At 40.8% G+C, this 17,486-nt stretch overlaps 1 protein-coding gene across 6 annotated transcripts in view; it reads left to right on the top strand.

Annotated features, from left to right (window-relative positions):
• STX18 (syntaxin 18) overlaps nucleotides 1-17,381 on the top strand; it is a 69,435-nt gene extending 52,054 nt beyond the window's left edge. The window contains exons 6-11 of one of the 6 annotated variants that reach the window (XR_014228530.1): nucleotides 34-149; nucleotides 4,572-4,660; nucleotides 11,390-11,448; nucleotides 12,278-12,347; nucleotides 12,528-12,745; nucleotides 12,916-13,002. Coding sequence is in view for 3 of the 6 variants with exons in the window: in XM_082315399.1 (XP_082171525.1) it covers nucleotides 34-149; nucleotides 4,572-4,660; nucleotides 11,390-11,731 (547 nt within the window). In the remaining 3 variants the exon portion in view is untranslated. Of the gene's footprint in view, nucleotides 1-33; nucleotides 150-4,571; nucleotides 4,661-11,389; nucleotides 12,746-12,915; nucleotides 13,003-14,696 lie in introns of those variants that run through there. The other 5 variants (XM_082315400.1, XR_014228531.1, XR_014228532.1 and 2 more) reach the window with 5 other exon arrangements.
• Nucleotides 17,382-17,486: the final 105 nt, after the last annotated feature.

The raw sequence follows: 17,486 nt of genomic DNA, 5'->3' as shown, positions 1-17,486 counted from the left end.
TATCAGTTAAATTATAGGCTCTTGTGCTTCTAGGTCCAGACTTGAACCTGAGCAGAGCAACGTGTCCAAATCACCTCTTTCCCCTGAAAAACCTTTACAGAATCCTTTAGATGATTCTGAAGAAAAACTTTCTGCTGAGGAAAGCAAAGGTAAGAATAAAACGTAGTTATATTCTGCTTTTTGTGGCAAGGCCTGTCTGGTCAATAGTACTTCCTTCACATCGCAAGGGCCTGTTCCTGTTACTGGCACCTTTTCTATTTTCATCTTCCCTGAGTTGATCAGGTTTTTGTGAAGCACATTGTGAGACTGAGGAAGCAAAATCTTAAACTTTTTGAAATTCTTTTTCCAACCAGCTAAAAAAGTCTTAAGCCTTGCTACATTCCTCATCCTCTCAATAAACTCTGTGTGAGCTCTTTCCTTTTTATTTATTTTTATCAATATCCATCTACTTACATCTTTCTTACAGAAGTAAGTAGGTCTGTCTGACTTTTCCACATTCCTTTCACTGATGGCAAGGAATTGGAAAGTAGCTCAATGACTTTCTGGGAACATTTTCTAGTTTTTAAGCACAGAGACCTTGAGTTGGACATCTCTACAGTAGGAACTCGAAGGTAGAATATGCTCATAGAGGGGAGGTTACTGGCTGGCCAGATCCAGCAGTTTTGGGGATGATGTTCTCCACAGCATTGAGTTTCCCTGCTGGAAGGATTGCATCTCATCTTTTGGTGGACAGGAGACAGCCAGAAGTCCAAAGCAGTATCTCTGACCCCAGGGTCGTTTCAGCTGGCGCTATTCCTGACAGGGCTTGTGAATAATGCTTCTGATTTCTTAGTGGCCTGCTTCTAAGGCCGGGGAATGTAAGCCCCTTCTCTTAGCTGTTTCGGTCTGTCCTGGGATGTGTACGCTGGCAGAATTTCACTGCAGAGTGCCTTTTGGAGTACCACCACTATGCAGATTATTTTAGGTTGCATATGTAAAGAGAAATCTTGTTTCTGTGATTCAGGAGTTCCTCTCCCTGGCTTGAGTTCTCCTGCTTGTGCTGTCTAGAGGAGTCCAAGGTACCCTGTGATTTACAGCATGAAAATTATTTTTGGAGATAAACAGAAACTGTATGAAGTGTGACATTGCATTAGCATAATACTTCATCAAGATAGAAGAAATGCACTGGATGGCCATATTATTCTGATCATCATTTATTGTTTCTTTGGTGATTTTTATTAAAAGAGTAAAGTTCCTCTGGTTGGTGACTTTAGGGCCATACAAAGGGTGGATTCATGTGAAGTGGGTACTCCATTTCTGGATGAAGACTCTTAATACTGAATTACCTCACAGTGTGCACATGGTTTCATTTTCTGATATGGCATCACTTATCTTCCTAACCAGTTTGTACTTCTGCAGCCCTATCGGTATGCTTTTTTTTTTTTTTTTTTTTCCTCCCCTGACACTGAATTTATTGTAAGAAGTAAAGGTTTTGATTATGTGTCATTTCTAGTGCTTACTACGTTTTTATAGTATGTCTTAAGTGATGCAGCACACAAGCACATAGATGAGTTTCACCTTAACGCGTTATCAGTGTTCCGCAGCTGTGAGCTAGTGCCGGCAGAGAAGCAGCAGTGTAGCGGCATCTTCATTGCCCTGTGCTCTTTCCTTGTTATTGAATGTCTCCGCAATCTCTGAAAGTATGCACTCCCACCACATAGTGTCATTACAATTTTGAGCTCCAGAGATCTGTGCCACACCATGGAAAATGCTGTTCTTTGGTTGCCTTGGACACAGCAAACCACTGCAATAAACAGAAATGAAGCTTTGTTTCTTGCACGATAATTTTGATTACTCCAGTTTTCACTTTTATTAGTTTATGTTTTAATTTTGTATAAGCAAGTAGGGATCCCATCACATAAGTAACGCTGATGCAATACTTATGAGGGATTGCTGACTAGTCTGTGAGAAAACTATGAAACTTGTGTATCAAAATAAATCAGTCTGAAACAGTTTGTAAATGCACACAGCCTGTGATTCCTCACATAAGTGTTGGTTCCTGCTGCTTATAAAGATCAGCCTTGACTTTGCTGGTAGGTAGTTGTTGAAGCATGGGAATAGCATGAACAAGATGACTAGGAAACAAGAAGCTCAATTTAAATCTTGTAGCCTTTGATAATTTTTTTTTTTACAATGTTTTTTCTCGGCTTAAAGATAGTTCTTCTGAGAGCAGCTTGTGGTCCTGTCGTTAAATTGAACGTTATGATGAACAGCTGAATGTCCTGCTTGGCGTGCTGAAGCACAACTTGGGTTTTGTCTGGGTTTTTGGCAGAAACGAAAGCAAAATGCAATTACTTTTGTTTTGAGGCAAAGCACCTGTTTACATTAGAATTATACTGGACATGCCTCATGGTAGGAAAATGGTCTCTCTGGAGATTGCTTTTATATGCTGACAGTATTTATTTGCATATTACAAATTTGACATTTGCTTTACAGAAATAACTAAATAATGAGTAGCTTTTGAACTGGTCCACAAGCTTAGCAGCTGTCTCCTTTCAGCGTGGAAAAGGGTTCAGAGGATTTGATCCTTTGTACCTCCATCGTGCATTAACTACTTCCCTTTCTGCAAAGGAATGTAGTTTGGCTTTTGCTGGGTGAATTGTAGCAAAGCAGTGATGTCGGCTCCATGAAAGCTGCAGCACAACTTTCCCAGTAGCCAGAAACATACCGCAGTGACAGAAGGAACCCTGGGGAGATACGTGTTTCTCACTTATGTCTTACCAAAAGCATATTTGCTTATTAGCAATCACTCTGGATACAGGTGCTGTTTTTTTAAACAGTGCTGACAGTGCCTGAAAGTAATTGGTTTCTCTGGGATAAAATAGGAATATATCATATTTCTTGGCTCCATAAACTGATTATCTTCTTTTCTTTGAATCCATATAATGTAAATACATCGATTACCTAAACAAATAAGTTTTGTGTTTCTGTGAAACAGACTTGAAATACTGATGATACCCCATGAAAAACACAGAGTTGAATCCTTCCTAAACAATCTTTAAAGATATTCTTGGTTTTATTTCCTATTACTTGTAAGAAAGAACAGGTCTATTTTTGTTTTGGTGGTGTGTTTGGTTTTTGTTTGTTTGTTTGTTTGGTTTGTTTTTTTGTTTTTTTTTTTTTAATTTTCTTTATTCCTTATCCACGTCCCTCATTTGTAACATTGTCTTTGTTTATTCATCCTGGTTTGGTTGTTGGGAAGCAAAATACACATTTATAAAGGAAACATACACAAGAATGCCCTTTTATAATATTTATTTTTTAAGAGTTTTCACAAATATTATAATGAAGAATAAAGGGGAAAATTTCTGCTTATAATCCTTATCATATATTTGTTTATAAATAGGATTATTCCTGTCAGAGGCTTCCCAAGAGAAGTCAGTATCTGAATGATGATGCATCAGTGCTGCGTATGCAATTGAAAAAAAATGGGTTTAGAAGGTTATAACAAAACAAATTAAAATACTTATACATGCCTGAAAAAACTGACTGGGATAAATAGGAAGTCTGAAATCTATGAAAAAGTAAAAACTACATCTTTCCATATTTTTAATTTGCAACCTGCATCTGGTAAGTCAGAGGAGGTTCAGCTTTGATCCATTGTGGGGTGGCGCAAATCTCTCTTTTGGGTTTTGTAAAAAGGTCACAGCCAGTGGGGAGAAGAGAGGCCCTCTCACGAGTGCAGTCTTAGCGCTAGGATTTTAAACACTGATGCCAGAACAGCTTCAGAAACAGTAGGCTCCTGTGGCATAGTTTTTCTCTCCCATTCTAACTTCTTCATCTATAATCAGAAGTATATAATTAAGCCTAAAAATAAATCTTCCAGAAGGGAATATCCTAGAAATAGCCGTTCAAGATCTTTCACGCCCAACTCCTGCTAAGATTTATGCAGATGATTAGCTTTAATCAAAGAGGAAGTACTATTGAAATCAATGAAGCAGCTATGGTGTGTAAGGGTTGGTTTGTGGGATCGCATCGGATTCCTTTCGTATGCAGGAAGACCCCTTGCACAGCGTGCTGTAGGACTTGCGCTGTAACGGGCAGTTTGAGCAGCGTGAGGAAATGGAGTTTGTCCTGTGAACTTTGCTCACAATGTCTTTGAGATTCTCTTTTTACTTTTTGGAATGAGGAGCTGGTGGTTCTGTCAAGTCCCATTGGAAGATAGTAGTTCGCATATAGACTGTCATTTTGAAAATTGTGTAGTTTCTTCTGTTAAAAGACAAATGCTGCAGTATTTTGTGCCCTAACAAGTCTTAGTGCATTGTGAGTTGTTTTACATCCTTCACTGCCAATATATTAGTGCAGCTCGTTGTAGTTCACAAACTTAAACATACACGTATACTTTTTCCCAGTTTAGAAGTTAAATAAAGGTTATTAGTGTAATTTTGTGCTGTAAATACAGGGTGAATCTCAGTTAATGACAAATGAGCTATGACAATTTCATCAGGGTTCTGAAATGGATGAAAAATGATTTTCACTTCACTATTCAGTGTCCTGCATGGTATGAAGTGGTTTTGATGGTTCTTTTACAGACAGGAATCTGCCTGATGCCCAAAGTAACCTTGGATTATGGGGGGACGGCAAAGGTGAAGATGAGCTGTCACCTGAAGAAATACAAATGGTAAGTATATCTTGTGTCTTATTGTCCATTTCGTTATATTTTCTGCTGTATTCATACGTGTTAAGAAAGTACAGATTCACACGAATTCATTTTCTGCTTTCATTTGATGCAGAATAATGCCATAACAAGATACACCTTTTGCACGTGGCTTCCTGGTTCTTCTGGTAGCAGCTAATATTTAAAATTGCTACAAAATACTTACATGGAGCCATGAAATTAGTAACAACTATTTTTCAACAATTGAAATGAAAATTGTTTTTAAAATTACAATTATGAATTGCTTTTTAAATCAGGAAACAATAAAAGTCAAGACAACATCAGAAAAAGCATTATGAAACTTCTGAAAGAATAAAGTGTTGGCTGTTTTTTTTACTTGGACTATTTCTAGAACACACCTTAAATAGTTGTACTATTTAAGTATAAGTTTATTTTATTCCATTTTATTTTTTTGGATTATCAAAATCAGATTGGTTTACTAGAAGGAATAGCTACAAGCTTTCTGTCACAACAGAATCTCATGAATTTTATCTTTTCTGCATGTCCCTGTTATTAGCATGTTTATATATCGTTTGATCCAATTCTGCTTACAGTTGAACTACAAAATTTCTGACATAGGCATGATTGCTGACAACCTATCTGTTAGACTTTTGATATTCCTAAAATTTAGTGTTTTGAACATGGCTCAAAATTCTTAGAAAACCTCTCTACATTAGCACACATTGCCTTTTTTTATATAAAGAAAGAAAAACTGATTTATAACTAGCCAGTAGATGTGCAGTTTTCAAAATGGTGAGCTTTACTAAGGCAAAGGGCTGCTGCAGTATGAATATGTGAAACTTCCTTGGCAGAGATTAGAGATGTTCCCAAACATGATTTGCATCACTCTTCCCGTCAGAGATGAGTAAGTTGCACATAATTATGGTATGGTTTGTCAAAGAGAAAAGGTTCTTCAGAGGCCGCTCTTGATGCTCTCCTATTGTTCTTGAGTGCTAGTCTGAAATCTGAAGGCTTACTCCTGCTTTCTGTTTTCTTTTTAAAGAGAATTGTGTTTAGGCACAATATTTTTAGCCCCCTTGCTGTAAGCTTCCAGAGGATTGGGAGGAAACAAGCATCAGAGGTGATGGCTCTGACAGGGCTTACTAATAACTGACTGCTAAATGTTGGATTGCTTTGTGTAGGCCTCACACTGTAATTAAGTTTTAAACATGTTACATCCCTTGCCACGGTACTTTGGGAATAAATGCATTTCTTTCTCATTAAATCCTTTTATACTTTTTAGAGTAAGGCCCCAGATACCTCATGACTTAAATGAGTTGCCGAAGTCTGTGAGTTTTGTTCTATTTCTGTTATCAAGACTGAAGAAAGATAAACATCTCAAAATGCTGATTTTTGCCACCAAGGATTTGAATTTTTCCCTGGAATAAGTTCTCTTTATTGACTTGTGAGGGGCAGTGATTCCAGGCCTAAGTAAGAGAAAAATCTATGTTCATAGTTTAATGCTTTGAAGGATTTCTAGACTCCTGAATCTCCAGTCCTAAACTGCTTCTTATTAGGCATTTGGGCAGCTCTTCCTAGAGGAGAACCAACAGACATTTTTTAAAAATCCATTATTATTCTTTACCCACTCAGAGCTCTCCTGTGCTATGCTTTTTTTATTATTATTCTATATTTTTTAAAACTTTTACTGGTTATTTTACACTGATTTACTTCTGTTGTGCTTTCAAGAGTTGCACTTCCTGTGAAAAGGGGTATAAAAATAACACTGATGCTCCAAATTAAATGAACTTTTAGCTCAGACAGACTAGAATATGACCTTTTTCTTAGCTTACACAGTTCTGCCTATAGTTTTCAAGAAAATTTATAGTATAACAGTGCCTTGATGTCAGTGCCATGATTTAGCCTAGAAAAATTACTTGTGCTGGAAACTTTAGATCTCGGCTTTAAGTTTATCAACTCAGCACAAGCTGAGCAAGCCATTTCTCTGTTCTGTGGACCTAGTGTGATTTTTTTTCTTTTTTTAGGGTTTGGGGTGCTTTTCATTTTATGAACGCTATAATTATCTAATTTACAAAGGCTAGAGATGTATGTGGTGATTATTCCACAGCAAAACTGCTCTTTTGGTGTGTTTTTGAGCAAACTTATAGCCAAGAGTTGGCCTTTATTAGTAAAACTTGAATACTGTATAATTTCACTCCTAACAGACTTTAAAGTCACTGGATCCACTATGCTAATTTTCAGGTAAATTTGGGCCCAAGATGTAAATATAGGTGTAACTAGGAAATAATTTGAGTATTCGATTGTGCATTGCTTTTTTCATTGCTCGCACAAATCCTCCATGCTAACTTGGCAATATTTAATGACTTCATTGTGCTTTTAATGCAAGAATCAAAGGGTCTTTACAAACACGTAACAAACCTCACAGCTTTAGTTAATTTACTCACTCACAGGACAGTTAATTATTTCTCCTCTGCATTATGTTTGCTGTTACGGAGAAGTTAATTTCTACTTTTTGAACATTTGATTTGTGAAGCGTGGACCAACTGCATTTCAGTTACGCCAGAAAATCCAGCAGTTCTCAGAAGAGGGTAGGTTACAGTGTAGAAACTGCTGTGTTGGTTTTAAATTGGAATGTGTTGTGTCAAATCGTACTTAACAATTCTCAGTCATGGTTCTGTGAGACTTCCTGTGGGTAAAATAATGAATTAGAGCCCTATCACATTGCTACAGCAGCAATTTCTATCAGTATTTTACCCACAGGAGAGAGTTTTACATTGTTCAAAATGGTTGCAGGCTATTGTATGATTTGCACAATAAATTTCAGTGTATAACCCTGAGTACAGGTATACTAATGGTTTTTATAGTTATTGTGAGCAGATGTCTTGTGGTTGCATTGAGTGAGGAAAAAAATCTGGCTCTGCTGTTTGAGTTGTGAAGATATCTAATTTTCCCTGACTTTATCTTTTTTGTTTGTTTTTGTCTTAAATTCAGATACAATACATATAATGACTTATCTCATGGGATGACAAAAAAGAACTGTGATTATGCTATGCCTTAGATTTTTAGACACATCTTAAGCAGTTTGTCACTTTATGCCATACTTTGGGAACGGAATATTTCACTGTCATAAAAGAGGCTACTTTAATAAGCCATAAATCATTGAGCTATACTGATCGCTGGAGTTTGGTTTATGTTCCCATCATGTAAATCCCTCTGTGACACGCTGGTACGTGATGTGTTCTGCGCGCTAACCTTTTGTTCAACTGACTGTTTTTTGCATATCTTACTGCTGTCTGCGCCAAGCAGTCCATCAGCCATGATTTCAAATTGCACAGATCATTTAGCAGTTTCAAAGGCAATCCGTGCCAGTGGAGGGTTTTAAATATCAAAGGGACTTCTTAAAGAATACTTTCTCAAGTGGATTTGTGCTATTTGTAAGGGATTAAAATCATTCACTGTTTCTTTATTGAAAATTTGCCTTCTAAATTAGTTATCATCTCAGTTTTACTAAGGCGGCAAAATAGAGAATTTTTGATACTGAATATTTGTGCAGAAATACTTATCCTTACAGAAGTCAGAAAGACAATTACAGCTTGCTGGCCGTCACGTAAGGACCAGTCAGTCGGCCCGGTGCTAGATCTTGTGGCTCTATTTCATTGCTCTGTTCCTGGGCTTTGTTCTGAGGTGACTCCACTAAAATCAGAGACGGGACGGTGGTGTGAACGCAAAGGAGTGCAGTGAGGAAACACCTTTAACCATCCGCTGCTGTGAAGTAAATATCACTGTATTAGTCAACGCTATTTTAACAAGTGCTCCGTGGAAGGAGACGCTACAGACAGCAGTGGCAATGACATTTGAATGTATTGCAACACTGATACCTTTTTATTTAACAAAACCATTGGATCTTTAGGGTGGAAATCAGTGGGACTTCAGGGAGCTGTGCAATACGTTCCTCTCTGCTCCCCCTCAACCCGTGGGGCCGGGCTCCGTCCCCGAGGCCTCGACCCCGCAGGGAAGGTGACAGTGCCTGACAGCCCTCCTCCTCGTCTGTGATCGTGGACTCGGGGTCCTTTAACCAAGGAGAGAAAGCTGTTCTTGCCAATTGGGCAGATTATGAACCTCTAGTACAAAAAGAAACTTGTATTTTAAAAGAAATAAAAAATCATTTTTCATTATTCTTCATGACATAAATTGCCAATGTCGGAAGACTAAACCTTTTTCTATGAGATTCACTGTTACCCTTCTTTAAACATACCTGCCCTGTCACGCTCACTTCTGCCAAATTAAACCTACACATTTCTGATTTTTAACACAGTAACCATTTCCCCCTAAGCCATGCGCGTTCACATTTAATTTGCTGTTGGCAGAGTCAGGTACTGTTTCTCCGAGGTCCTGGTGGGCCTGAAGCAAGATGAAACATGTTACAGCACAAAGTGTGGGGGACAGTGGCGACGGTGTGGGAAGAGTCACTTCTCTGTGGTGGTGTTAAGGAACTTGATACGGCACAAGTTTCAGCTGGGGCATTCTGGGTCATTTCAAGGGATGCACGCATCGGCGTCTGAAGCAACGCGCACGAGGAGTTGCACAAGCTGCGTAAGGGAGATCTTGAAAGACCCGGGACAGAGGTGCTGGTGGCGTGACTGGGGCAGGGCGGGGGTCACACTGGTGAGCCAAAGATCGTCACCAAACGTAGCGGCATAATAAATTTACGTACTCCTACGACTGGCCCTGTGAAAGAAGCTATAGGTCAGATGAACTGTGTGCCATATTATAGCCACTCATTTTCACATTGCATCTTAATGAACTGTGTTGTTGTTTAAACTACTTTGAAATACTAAGTGCTTCATTTTCAGCTATTTCAGTAGCGCTGCTCTAAAAGGAAAAAAGGCCCATTTGCTTTTCACCGATGTAACACGACCCTGACTGTTATCATAATTCTCTGTGATTCAGACTTCCCCCCCCCCCCCCTTTCCTTCTTTTACTTTTTGCACAAGATGATAGTTGTTTTCAGATACTGACTATCTTCTCTGGGCAACACCTCCTTTTCTTGCAAGCTTAAGTGTCGGGCATATGCTCAGGCAGCGAGCAATTCTTTTTGCACCGACTGAAAACCAGGTCTGACCTGTAAGCAGTGCCGCTCTGTTGGCGTTTTCATCTTTGACAACACGCTGCTCTGTCTTAGAAAAGATAATGAGACCTTGCAAGGTGGCCGAGAGGACTGCTGCGCTTTTACGGCTAATGGAATTGTAATGTGATTGAATTATGCCAAAATCCCAGTGCGTTGTGCAGGCTAGTTCAAAATCAGGAGATTAACTGAACCAGAATGGGCCTTGCTCTCTTGCACGGCTCCCGCGTCAGATTCCTTGCACTCCGAATCCCGTTTTCTGGTTTTCGCGCTGCTGCATGTATCGCTCAGCTTCGTCGGAGGCGCGTCGCAGGTCATGTTTTCAGTAGAAACGTGTATCCCGTGTGCTATTTCTGCATAACCGCGTAGACCAGGTCTTTCCCAGCTTTGTGAGAAAAGCGCAAAGATCTGGTCAGTTGTGTCCATACCGCAAGGTCCAGCTGTTACCGAGGCTTTGGCCATGTGGAATTAACGGGCAGAACACCCTGAATAGGCTTCCCCTCCTTCCCCCGAAAGGGGACGTGTGACCCTTCCGATGCGCGGCGCTCTGCTGTCCCCGATGGCAGGAGCCTTTCGGCTGGGGCAGGCCGCAGCGCTCCCTGAGCGGGTCCTGCCGGGCTCCCAGCGGGTCCTGCCGGGCTCCCAGCAGGTCCTGCCGGGCTCCCAGTGGCCGCGGGGCAGGGGGCAGCCCGCAGTCCCCCCCCCGGGCTCTCAGCCAGCCGTAGCTGCTGCCGGACTGCAGGGTCCAACTCCTTCGCCCTGAAAATCCCAGCTCGGTCTGTCCTAACGGCTTCTTTCTACAACCCAGTCCTTACGACGCGGTTTCCAACAAACCCCGCTACGACATGGGGTACCTTTCTCGGCTGTGTTTTGGCTGTGCTGATTTTGTTTCAGCAAATCATGTCATTGTACTTGCTGCACGACCACTTCTCCTGTAGTGCATCCCAAATGATCTGACAGTCAAGTACATCTAAAAAGTCAAAGCTTATTTTCCTGTATAGAGTCTTCTATTTGTGCTTGTATTTTGAAAAATGTGGTGCTAGAAGTATATTTAAGTGTTTCATTGATTACTCATGGGTTTTAAATGGAAGGGGTGTGCTAGAATAACTAAAGCCAAGGCATTTGTAAAGTATGAAGTACTAGATGTCAGAAAATACTGTAGCAAAATCTGAAAGCTCTTAACTTCATGCCATGGGCAGTACATGAATGATGTCAATGACGGCGCAAGGATATCGTGAAGAGAATCACATGCTTTCACAAGCATGAAAGCTTTCCCCACTCAAATTTCTAAAATAATAAAAAGGACAGATTTCATCCACTATGTTTTTCCTTACTGCAAAGTAACTTGAACAAAATCTTCCAAGTTATTTTGAGGTTTGTTTCATTAATGTGAGGAGCATGACAAGTGTTACAGCGGCTGGTTACAAATAGGCAGATTCATATTGTTCGTTTAGGCCAGCGTTAGTAATTCTTGAAGATCTTTTCAGTTGAGACACGTTGTACGTAGGTTGCGAGGAAGGGTGGAAGTTGGTTGATCGGGGTGGGGGTTGAAGACAGTTCCCGGGGCGCAGGCACGTGAACTCACGTGTGCGATTTCCTTCTTCCAGTTTGAACAGGAGAACCAGAGACTTGTTGGTGAAATGAATAATCTCTTCGATGAAGTCAGGTACAGTTTTCTGTTCCTGGACAGAGTGCTGGGCACGCCGGTCCCCTCACCCGGACAACACCCCCACACAGTGAATTTGCCGCGGGACACCCGGCTGCGTGAATTGCAGCGGTGTGCTGGAAGGAGGGACGAAATAGGAGTGCCTGGGAAACGACCTGTAGGAGTTTACACGCTGCGGTGTCCCGCAGTGCAAAGAATGGTCCTGAGTGACATACAAACTATCCAGAAGAGTACCGGTTCAATTTGGAAGGTTTACGTTCTATCTCGCTTATCTAAGTTTTAAAAGATGAGGTTTTCCATTCCTATCCCGTTGCCCGCTGCACGCACAGAGGGCCGCAGGGGAGGCGCAGTCGCTCCCCCCGCGCAGAGCTGTGCTTACGGCGGAGCGGCCGTGCCGTCGGCTCTCCGCTCGCTGTGCAGAGGCCCGAACGGCGAGCCCAAGCTACAACTGCACTTTTGGCTTATTAGTACTAGGCAGGGCGAATTCCACGCTCCATAGTGGCATATAAAAAGGGTATGTCAGAGTTAACTACGTGGGGTCCAGCGTGGGTTTTGTTGTGTGAGCTGAGAGAGGGAAGACGGGTGAAGGTCTCGCAGCGAAGGCTGCTCTCCGAGTTCCGGGCGGTGCCTGTCCCAGCGCCTCCCTGCGGGCTGCTCCTCTTCCCACCAGGAATGGCCAGAGCACCGATCGCAGGCTCCTGCTGCCTGACGGACGGCCAGCAAAACAGCCGTGCCCCTTCACAGCCCGTGACCGGGATGGGGAATGAATCTGCAGGAGCGAGACGTGTTTGCACTAGTTTCTAACGGAGTATTTCTGTTCTTTGCCAAGACAAATTGAAGGAAGAGTGGTGGAAATCTCCAGATTACAAGAGATATTCACGGAAAAAGTCTTGCAGCAGGTTAGTACGATGTCATGCTCCAGCAGCAAATACAGCCTGAAGATCTTCTGGGGGGTATTTTGGTCTTGGTCACATGCAAGATGTAAGCATAAGATGAATGAACCCTTGACGCAAATGAGAAGGAAAAGATTTTTGTTTTTCATATGCAAAATCGAGGTATTTACTGTTGTTACTTATTAGTACGTACTGGGAATGGAAACCGCAGCATATGTGTGAGAGCGATCCCTCTGCCTCAGCAGCAGTGTCCTGTTAAATGTGTTAAATAGCATCTTTTCTGGAAATGGTGGTACCTCTTCCAAACGAGCCGGCAAAAATGCGGCAGGTTAGATTTCATCCCAGATAAACGGGAGGCTTCCTGTTGATCCTGCTGGTCTCCGTTCAGGCTCGTAAAATCACAGGTAAAGAAGTTACAACTTAATTGCCTCTGTACCTTTGCATCATTTAAACTAAGATGTTAATAATACCAGATTTTATTTTGTATTTGAGTTCTGCTTGTTCCCCAAATCCTTGGAAGCGTGTTTTTTCCTAAAATTCATCGCTGTTTCTCAATTTTACTTTTTTTTAACAGGAAACTGATATTGACAATATCCATCAATTAGTTGTGGGTGCAACCGAGAATATCAAAGAAGGCAACGAAGACATAAGAGAGGTAATGTCTAAGTTGTGTTTAAAACACAACTCGCTTGTTTCTCTGAACTCTCAGTTTTGCCGAGTGCTGCTTTAAGCAGCAGGTGGGAGCTCGCCCGCGGTAGCGGTGCGCCTGGCTTGGGGCGTCGGGCCACGAGGCTGGAAAAATGGTGCAAGTTAGCCAAGGTTAACGGTTGGCGCTGCTTGTCTGGCTAACCGTCACCTGCACAGCTGAACAGCTCGGCAGGAATCTACTTGGCCTCACCTAGTTTTTACCCTTGAAGGCCACCTGGCGTGCATTTACACACCCGTGAAGCTTCTTTAAAACAAAGAGGGTGGGAGAGATTGCAGACTAAGAATAAAAGATGGTGCTGAAATTATTGAAACCAAAGTTAAATGCTGAGCGTTAGCAGAAGTCTCCTTGCCACGCTGAAAGCGTCTCACATGCTCCTAGTAAAGAAATCCATCCCCTTGTCTTACTAATTAGAATGAAATGATGTTTTCTTTCAGGAATTGAGATTTCAGTAAAAACAGAGTTCCTAACTTAGGCCACTGAGTAAATGGCTCGGTTCTTTTTTGTCTCCCTCCCGAAAGCGCGCAGAGTATGTCACTCCAGGATGAGTTATCGACTGCTCAGCTCTCCCGAAAAGTGCATCAAACGTACGTTAGCAAGTGTAACTTAGGGACTTGAAATTTCTGATTTGGAACTTATTTACACATTTCTGCAAGTAAGAGTAGAATACCTGGCGTGTTCTTTTCAGTAGCTGTCCGACAGGCATGGTGGTGCGGCCCGCGGTGGGGAAGACATTTGGCTTTTTTAAAGACGTGCATCGAATCAATAGCTTTACTAATATTTAGGATTCAGTTACTACGCTTTTAAATCGTCATTCTTAAGCACTTCAGCTAGGACGCTTGGGGAGGGTAGAGAGATGTCAGCTGATGGTCCCCGTGCCCCGAGTTCGAGATCAGCATTCAACACCCCAGCATGAACGGAAGTTATTTTTGCTTCGTTTTTCACATTTGTAGGTAGAACTAAGTTTCCTAAACCACACTGAGAAACAGTAGAAAAAGGTGATAAATAAAAACTTCGTCGCCCACATTAATGTTTGTATCATCACATTAAAAAAAAATCTATTCCCTGTGTAAATCTGAAAAATGAGAGAAAAACAGGTCCCCTGCTGTACGCCTGTCTCGGTTTTGGGCAGGAGAATCCAAGAAAAATCCGTGCAATACTTGCTCCTTGCTCTGCTTGTTCTGAGGCTGAAATCCGTGACTGACAGGGCTCAGTCAATCTCCAGAAACAGTTGACAGGTTTTGGGTTTGGTTTTTAAGTCGGAAGATGTTTATCAGAACGGTGAAGGCCTGATTATTTCTAATCACAGAATTTTGGTTTTGGAACTTAAAGCTAACCTTGAAGCAGGTACGTTTTGGCGTAGTTCTTAATGTTTTGGGCGTATTTCCACTGTGTGGGATCTTGCAATATTTCTGTTGGCTTTGTTTTTTTAAATGACCAATTTTAACATTTTTGAGAGAAACTTTAGTGATAAATCTCAAGAGAGGTAGCCAACCTGACTTTTCTTCACCTGAAACTAAGGGCCAGTGTTGTTCTTTCTCTTGTGGGAGGGAGGAGTGAAGCCGCTAACAGGCATCTTGGGTTGCCACTGCTGAAATCGTACTGTACGTTTACTGGTGATGGTGATGGAGGTAACCTTTTCCTCACAGGCCATCAAAAACAACGCTGGATTTAGAGTATGGATCCTGTTCTTCCTTGTGATGTGTTCGTTTTCTTTGCTTTTCCTGGACTGGTATGATAATTAAGTAAGAATATAATACTGCCTCCATGCTTTGTCTGTAAAACTTTTGACATTTTTTCCAATGGAGCAGGGTATGTGGCATACCTGTATACTTTATGCATTTTTTTTATACTGCTATGATGGAAATATTCTCCAATAAATAAGCACGTGTATAGATCTGTTAGGGCAGAGGGAGCGGATAGCATTCATTTTAAATCCCTCTGTCGAATGTAAAACCACACTTAATCCTGTGAACAGAGAAACCTTTGAAAGAGCTGGTAAGAAAGCTGCGAGCTGGAGCAGAGCTAACAGAAGGAAAAACCCGATAACGGTTTTATCACAGTCCCCCACCCGTCTGGGATGTTTGACGTCCAGCTCCCCGCCTGCAGACCAGATCAAGAGAAAACCGTGACTGTGCAAAAGCATCTACGCTGTCTCAGGCTTTTATTTAATCATACCGCTCCAGTACATAGTGATCGTTTTGCACATGTATGACCTCTACTTCTCATCCTTTGAAACTGCTCCACTCAGAGATCAGGTTGATTTAATTATAACGATAAAAAGTCAACTAAAGAGCTTTACTTCTAGGTGAAAAGAGAGAATACAACACAAACAGATTGTGCAGTGAAAGAGATGTTCTGGGATGTCGGAACAAAGCCAAGGGATAGGCAATATTAATGCCAAACTCTTCAAAGTACTGAAAATTGGGAGCAATTTGTTAGCGTAAAAAAAAAAAGTCTCAAAACCAAGTGTAAATACAAATCAATAAACTCCCTCCTGTTAAATCAAGAGGAAAAAAATGGTTTTGACTTCAAGAAGCATAAGCAATCTGTTTCTCCTAGATCGTAAAGCTTAGTGGTTTTTAATGTTTATTGTTATGAGAGAGAGAAATAAGTTGTTTCTCATCAGTATTCACTTGTGTAGTCAAGTTTTTATTGTCCTAAATTTAAGGGGAGGAGATGTATCATGAATCGCTTCTATGTCAGCCAGTCTTGGGGAAGGGATCTTTCCATCTTGTAAAATCTGCGTGTCCTCTGTAAATATGTTGATATGAAATGTGTGTTTTGCTCTCTCTCTTCTGAAATGTATATTTCTATACATTATATGCAGCAAGCAGCAGCATCCTTATTCTCTGCTCCGCACAGAGTGAAAATGTCAAAAGTTACATCTGAATTAATTGCACTCAATAAAGCATATGCCTACTGGAAAACGCAAACATGGTATGTTTGGAGTATCTTAGCATGAGCTTGAGATTTTTAAATGCAAAGAAAAATTTGGCACAGAATTTATTGCTTTTTATGCATTCCACACACCATAATGACTTCATAAAAAGCCTTTTACAGATATTACTGTGTAATGCACATTTCATATTGAACCTAGAGAATTCAGTAGTAATGGTCATTTTTCCTGTATTGTTGATAAAGCAATTCTACTGGAGAAAAAATAAAAGTAGAGCTGGCCATGTTTGTTCTACTACAGAAACAGCCCGTAGCGATGGTTTCCCTGCATTTTTGTATCATCTGTACCAAAAAAAAGGAACTTTTGACATGTCCACTACTTGTCCCAGTCAAGTTACATGAACAAAAAAGGGGACATGCTTGCCCAGATGCTTCACGCACTTATTTTGTCTAACTGTTAAGTTAATAAGATGTCTTTTTTGTAATATATATTTAAGATTTATAATAAAAATGAAAACATGGCTTCACACAAAGAATAGGTAAGTTTGTAATTACAATGGAACTGTAACGTGCATCCACAATACTATGTTCTTCTACATCTTTTCCCCTCCCAAGCCATACATAAACAGTTCTACTCTTCACTCAGTTGCACATGGAGCTTTAGAACAGCCACTTGTGTTAGCTAATACGCTATTGTTTCACTTGTGATGCTCTGTGTTTTTAAAAGTAGCAAACTGCAAACCATCCACAAACCGAAAGCTCCTTCTAATGAATAAAAAGGGAAAATGTTAATGTAATAAAAGAGAAAATTTAGACATATTACTCCCTCTGTCATATCCAACAACTTACAGAGTGGACTACATCTACTGTGAATAGGCTTTCTGCCTCTTAAGTATGATCAACAGATGTCATTTCTCATGAGAACATCCTGAACTGTGTATTTTTTTACGCTACCCTCACCATCCATCACTACAACTGTCCGTGTTTTTCCATAACGCCTATCTAGTTTGTGGTTCAGTGCTATCCTTACCAAGATGCTAAAGCCACAGTGGAAATGCAGTTAAATCCTGTCGACAGCAATAATAAAACATTGAGCATGCCTTGTTGCAGAGAACTTCATTATCACTTACAAATAAACAACAGTAAAGAAAATGTAAGAAAGAAAAATGCTACCTTTCTCCATACAAGTCATTACATTATGCCCTTGACAGCAATGCTATCATTCTTTCTTGAGCCAAAACTAAATATTTTGTTTAGCTGAAAGCTATATTTGAGATCACTCTAGTTATGGCTGAGGTGTTTCAGTTTGCAAAATGACAAAGAATAAAAGAAGTTAATAAATAAAGTATCAGTTCAGACAACAGAACACATGATTTATCTAAGGTCCAAGCCCTGAAAATCCGGCGAAGAAATCTGTCAGTATCCAATAAACTGCAAGAACATCTCTAACATTGGATTTTTTTTTTAACATTGAAAATGGTGTCAAAGCTCGAAAGCAATGCTGATATGCACCTTGGTTTATGCCCATGAGTGTTCTGCAG

The sequence above is a fragment of the Platalea leucorodia genome (genome assembly GCF_965183815.1).
Source record: "Platalea leucorodia genome assembly, chromosome: 6".
NCBI lineage: Eukaryota > Metazoa > Chordata > Aves > Pelecaniformes > Threskiornithidae > Platalea > Platalea leucorodia.
The sequence above is the reverse complement of the archived record's forward strand: the minus strand, read 5'-3'. Positions and strand labels throughout refer to the sequence as shown.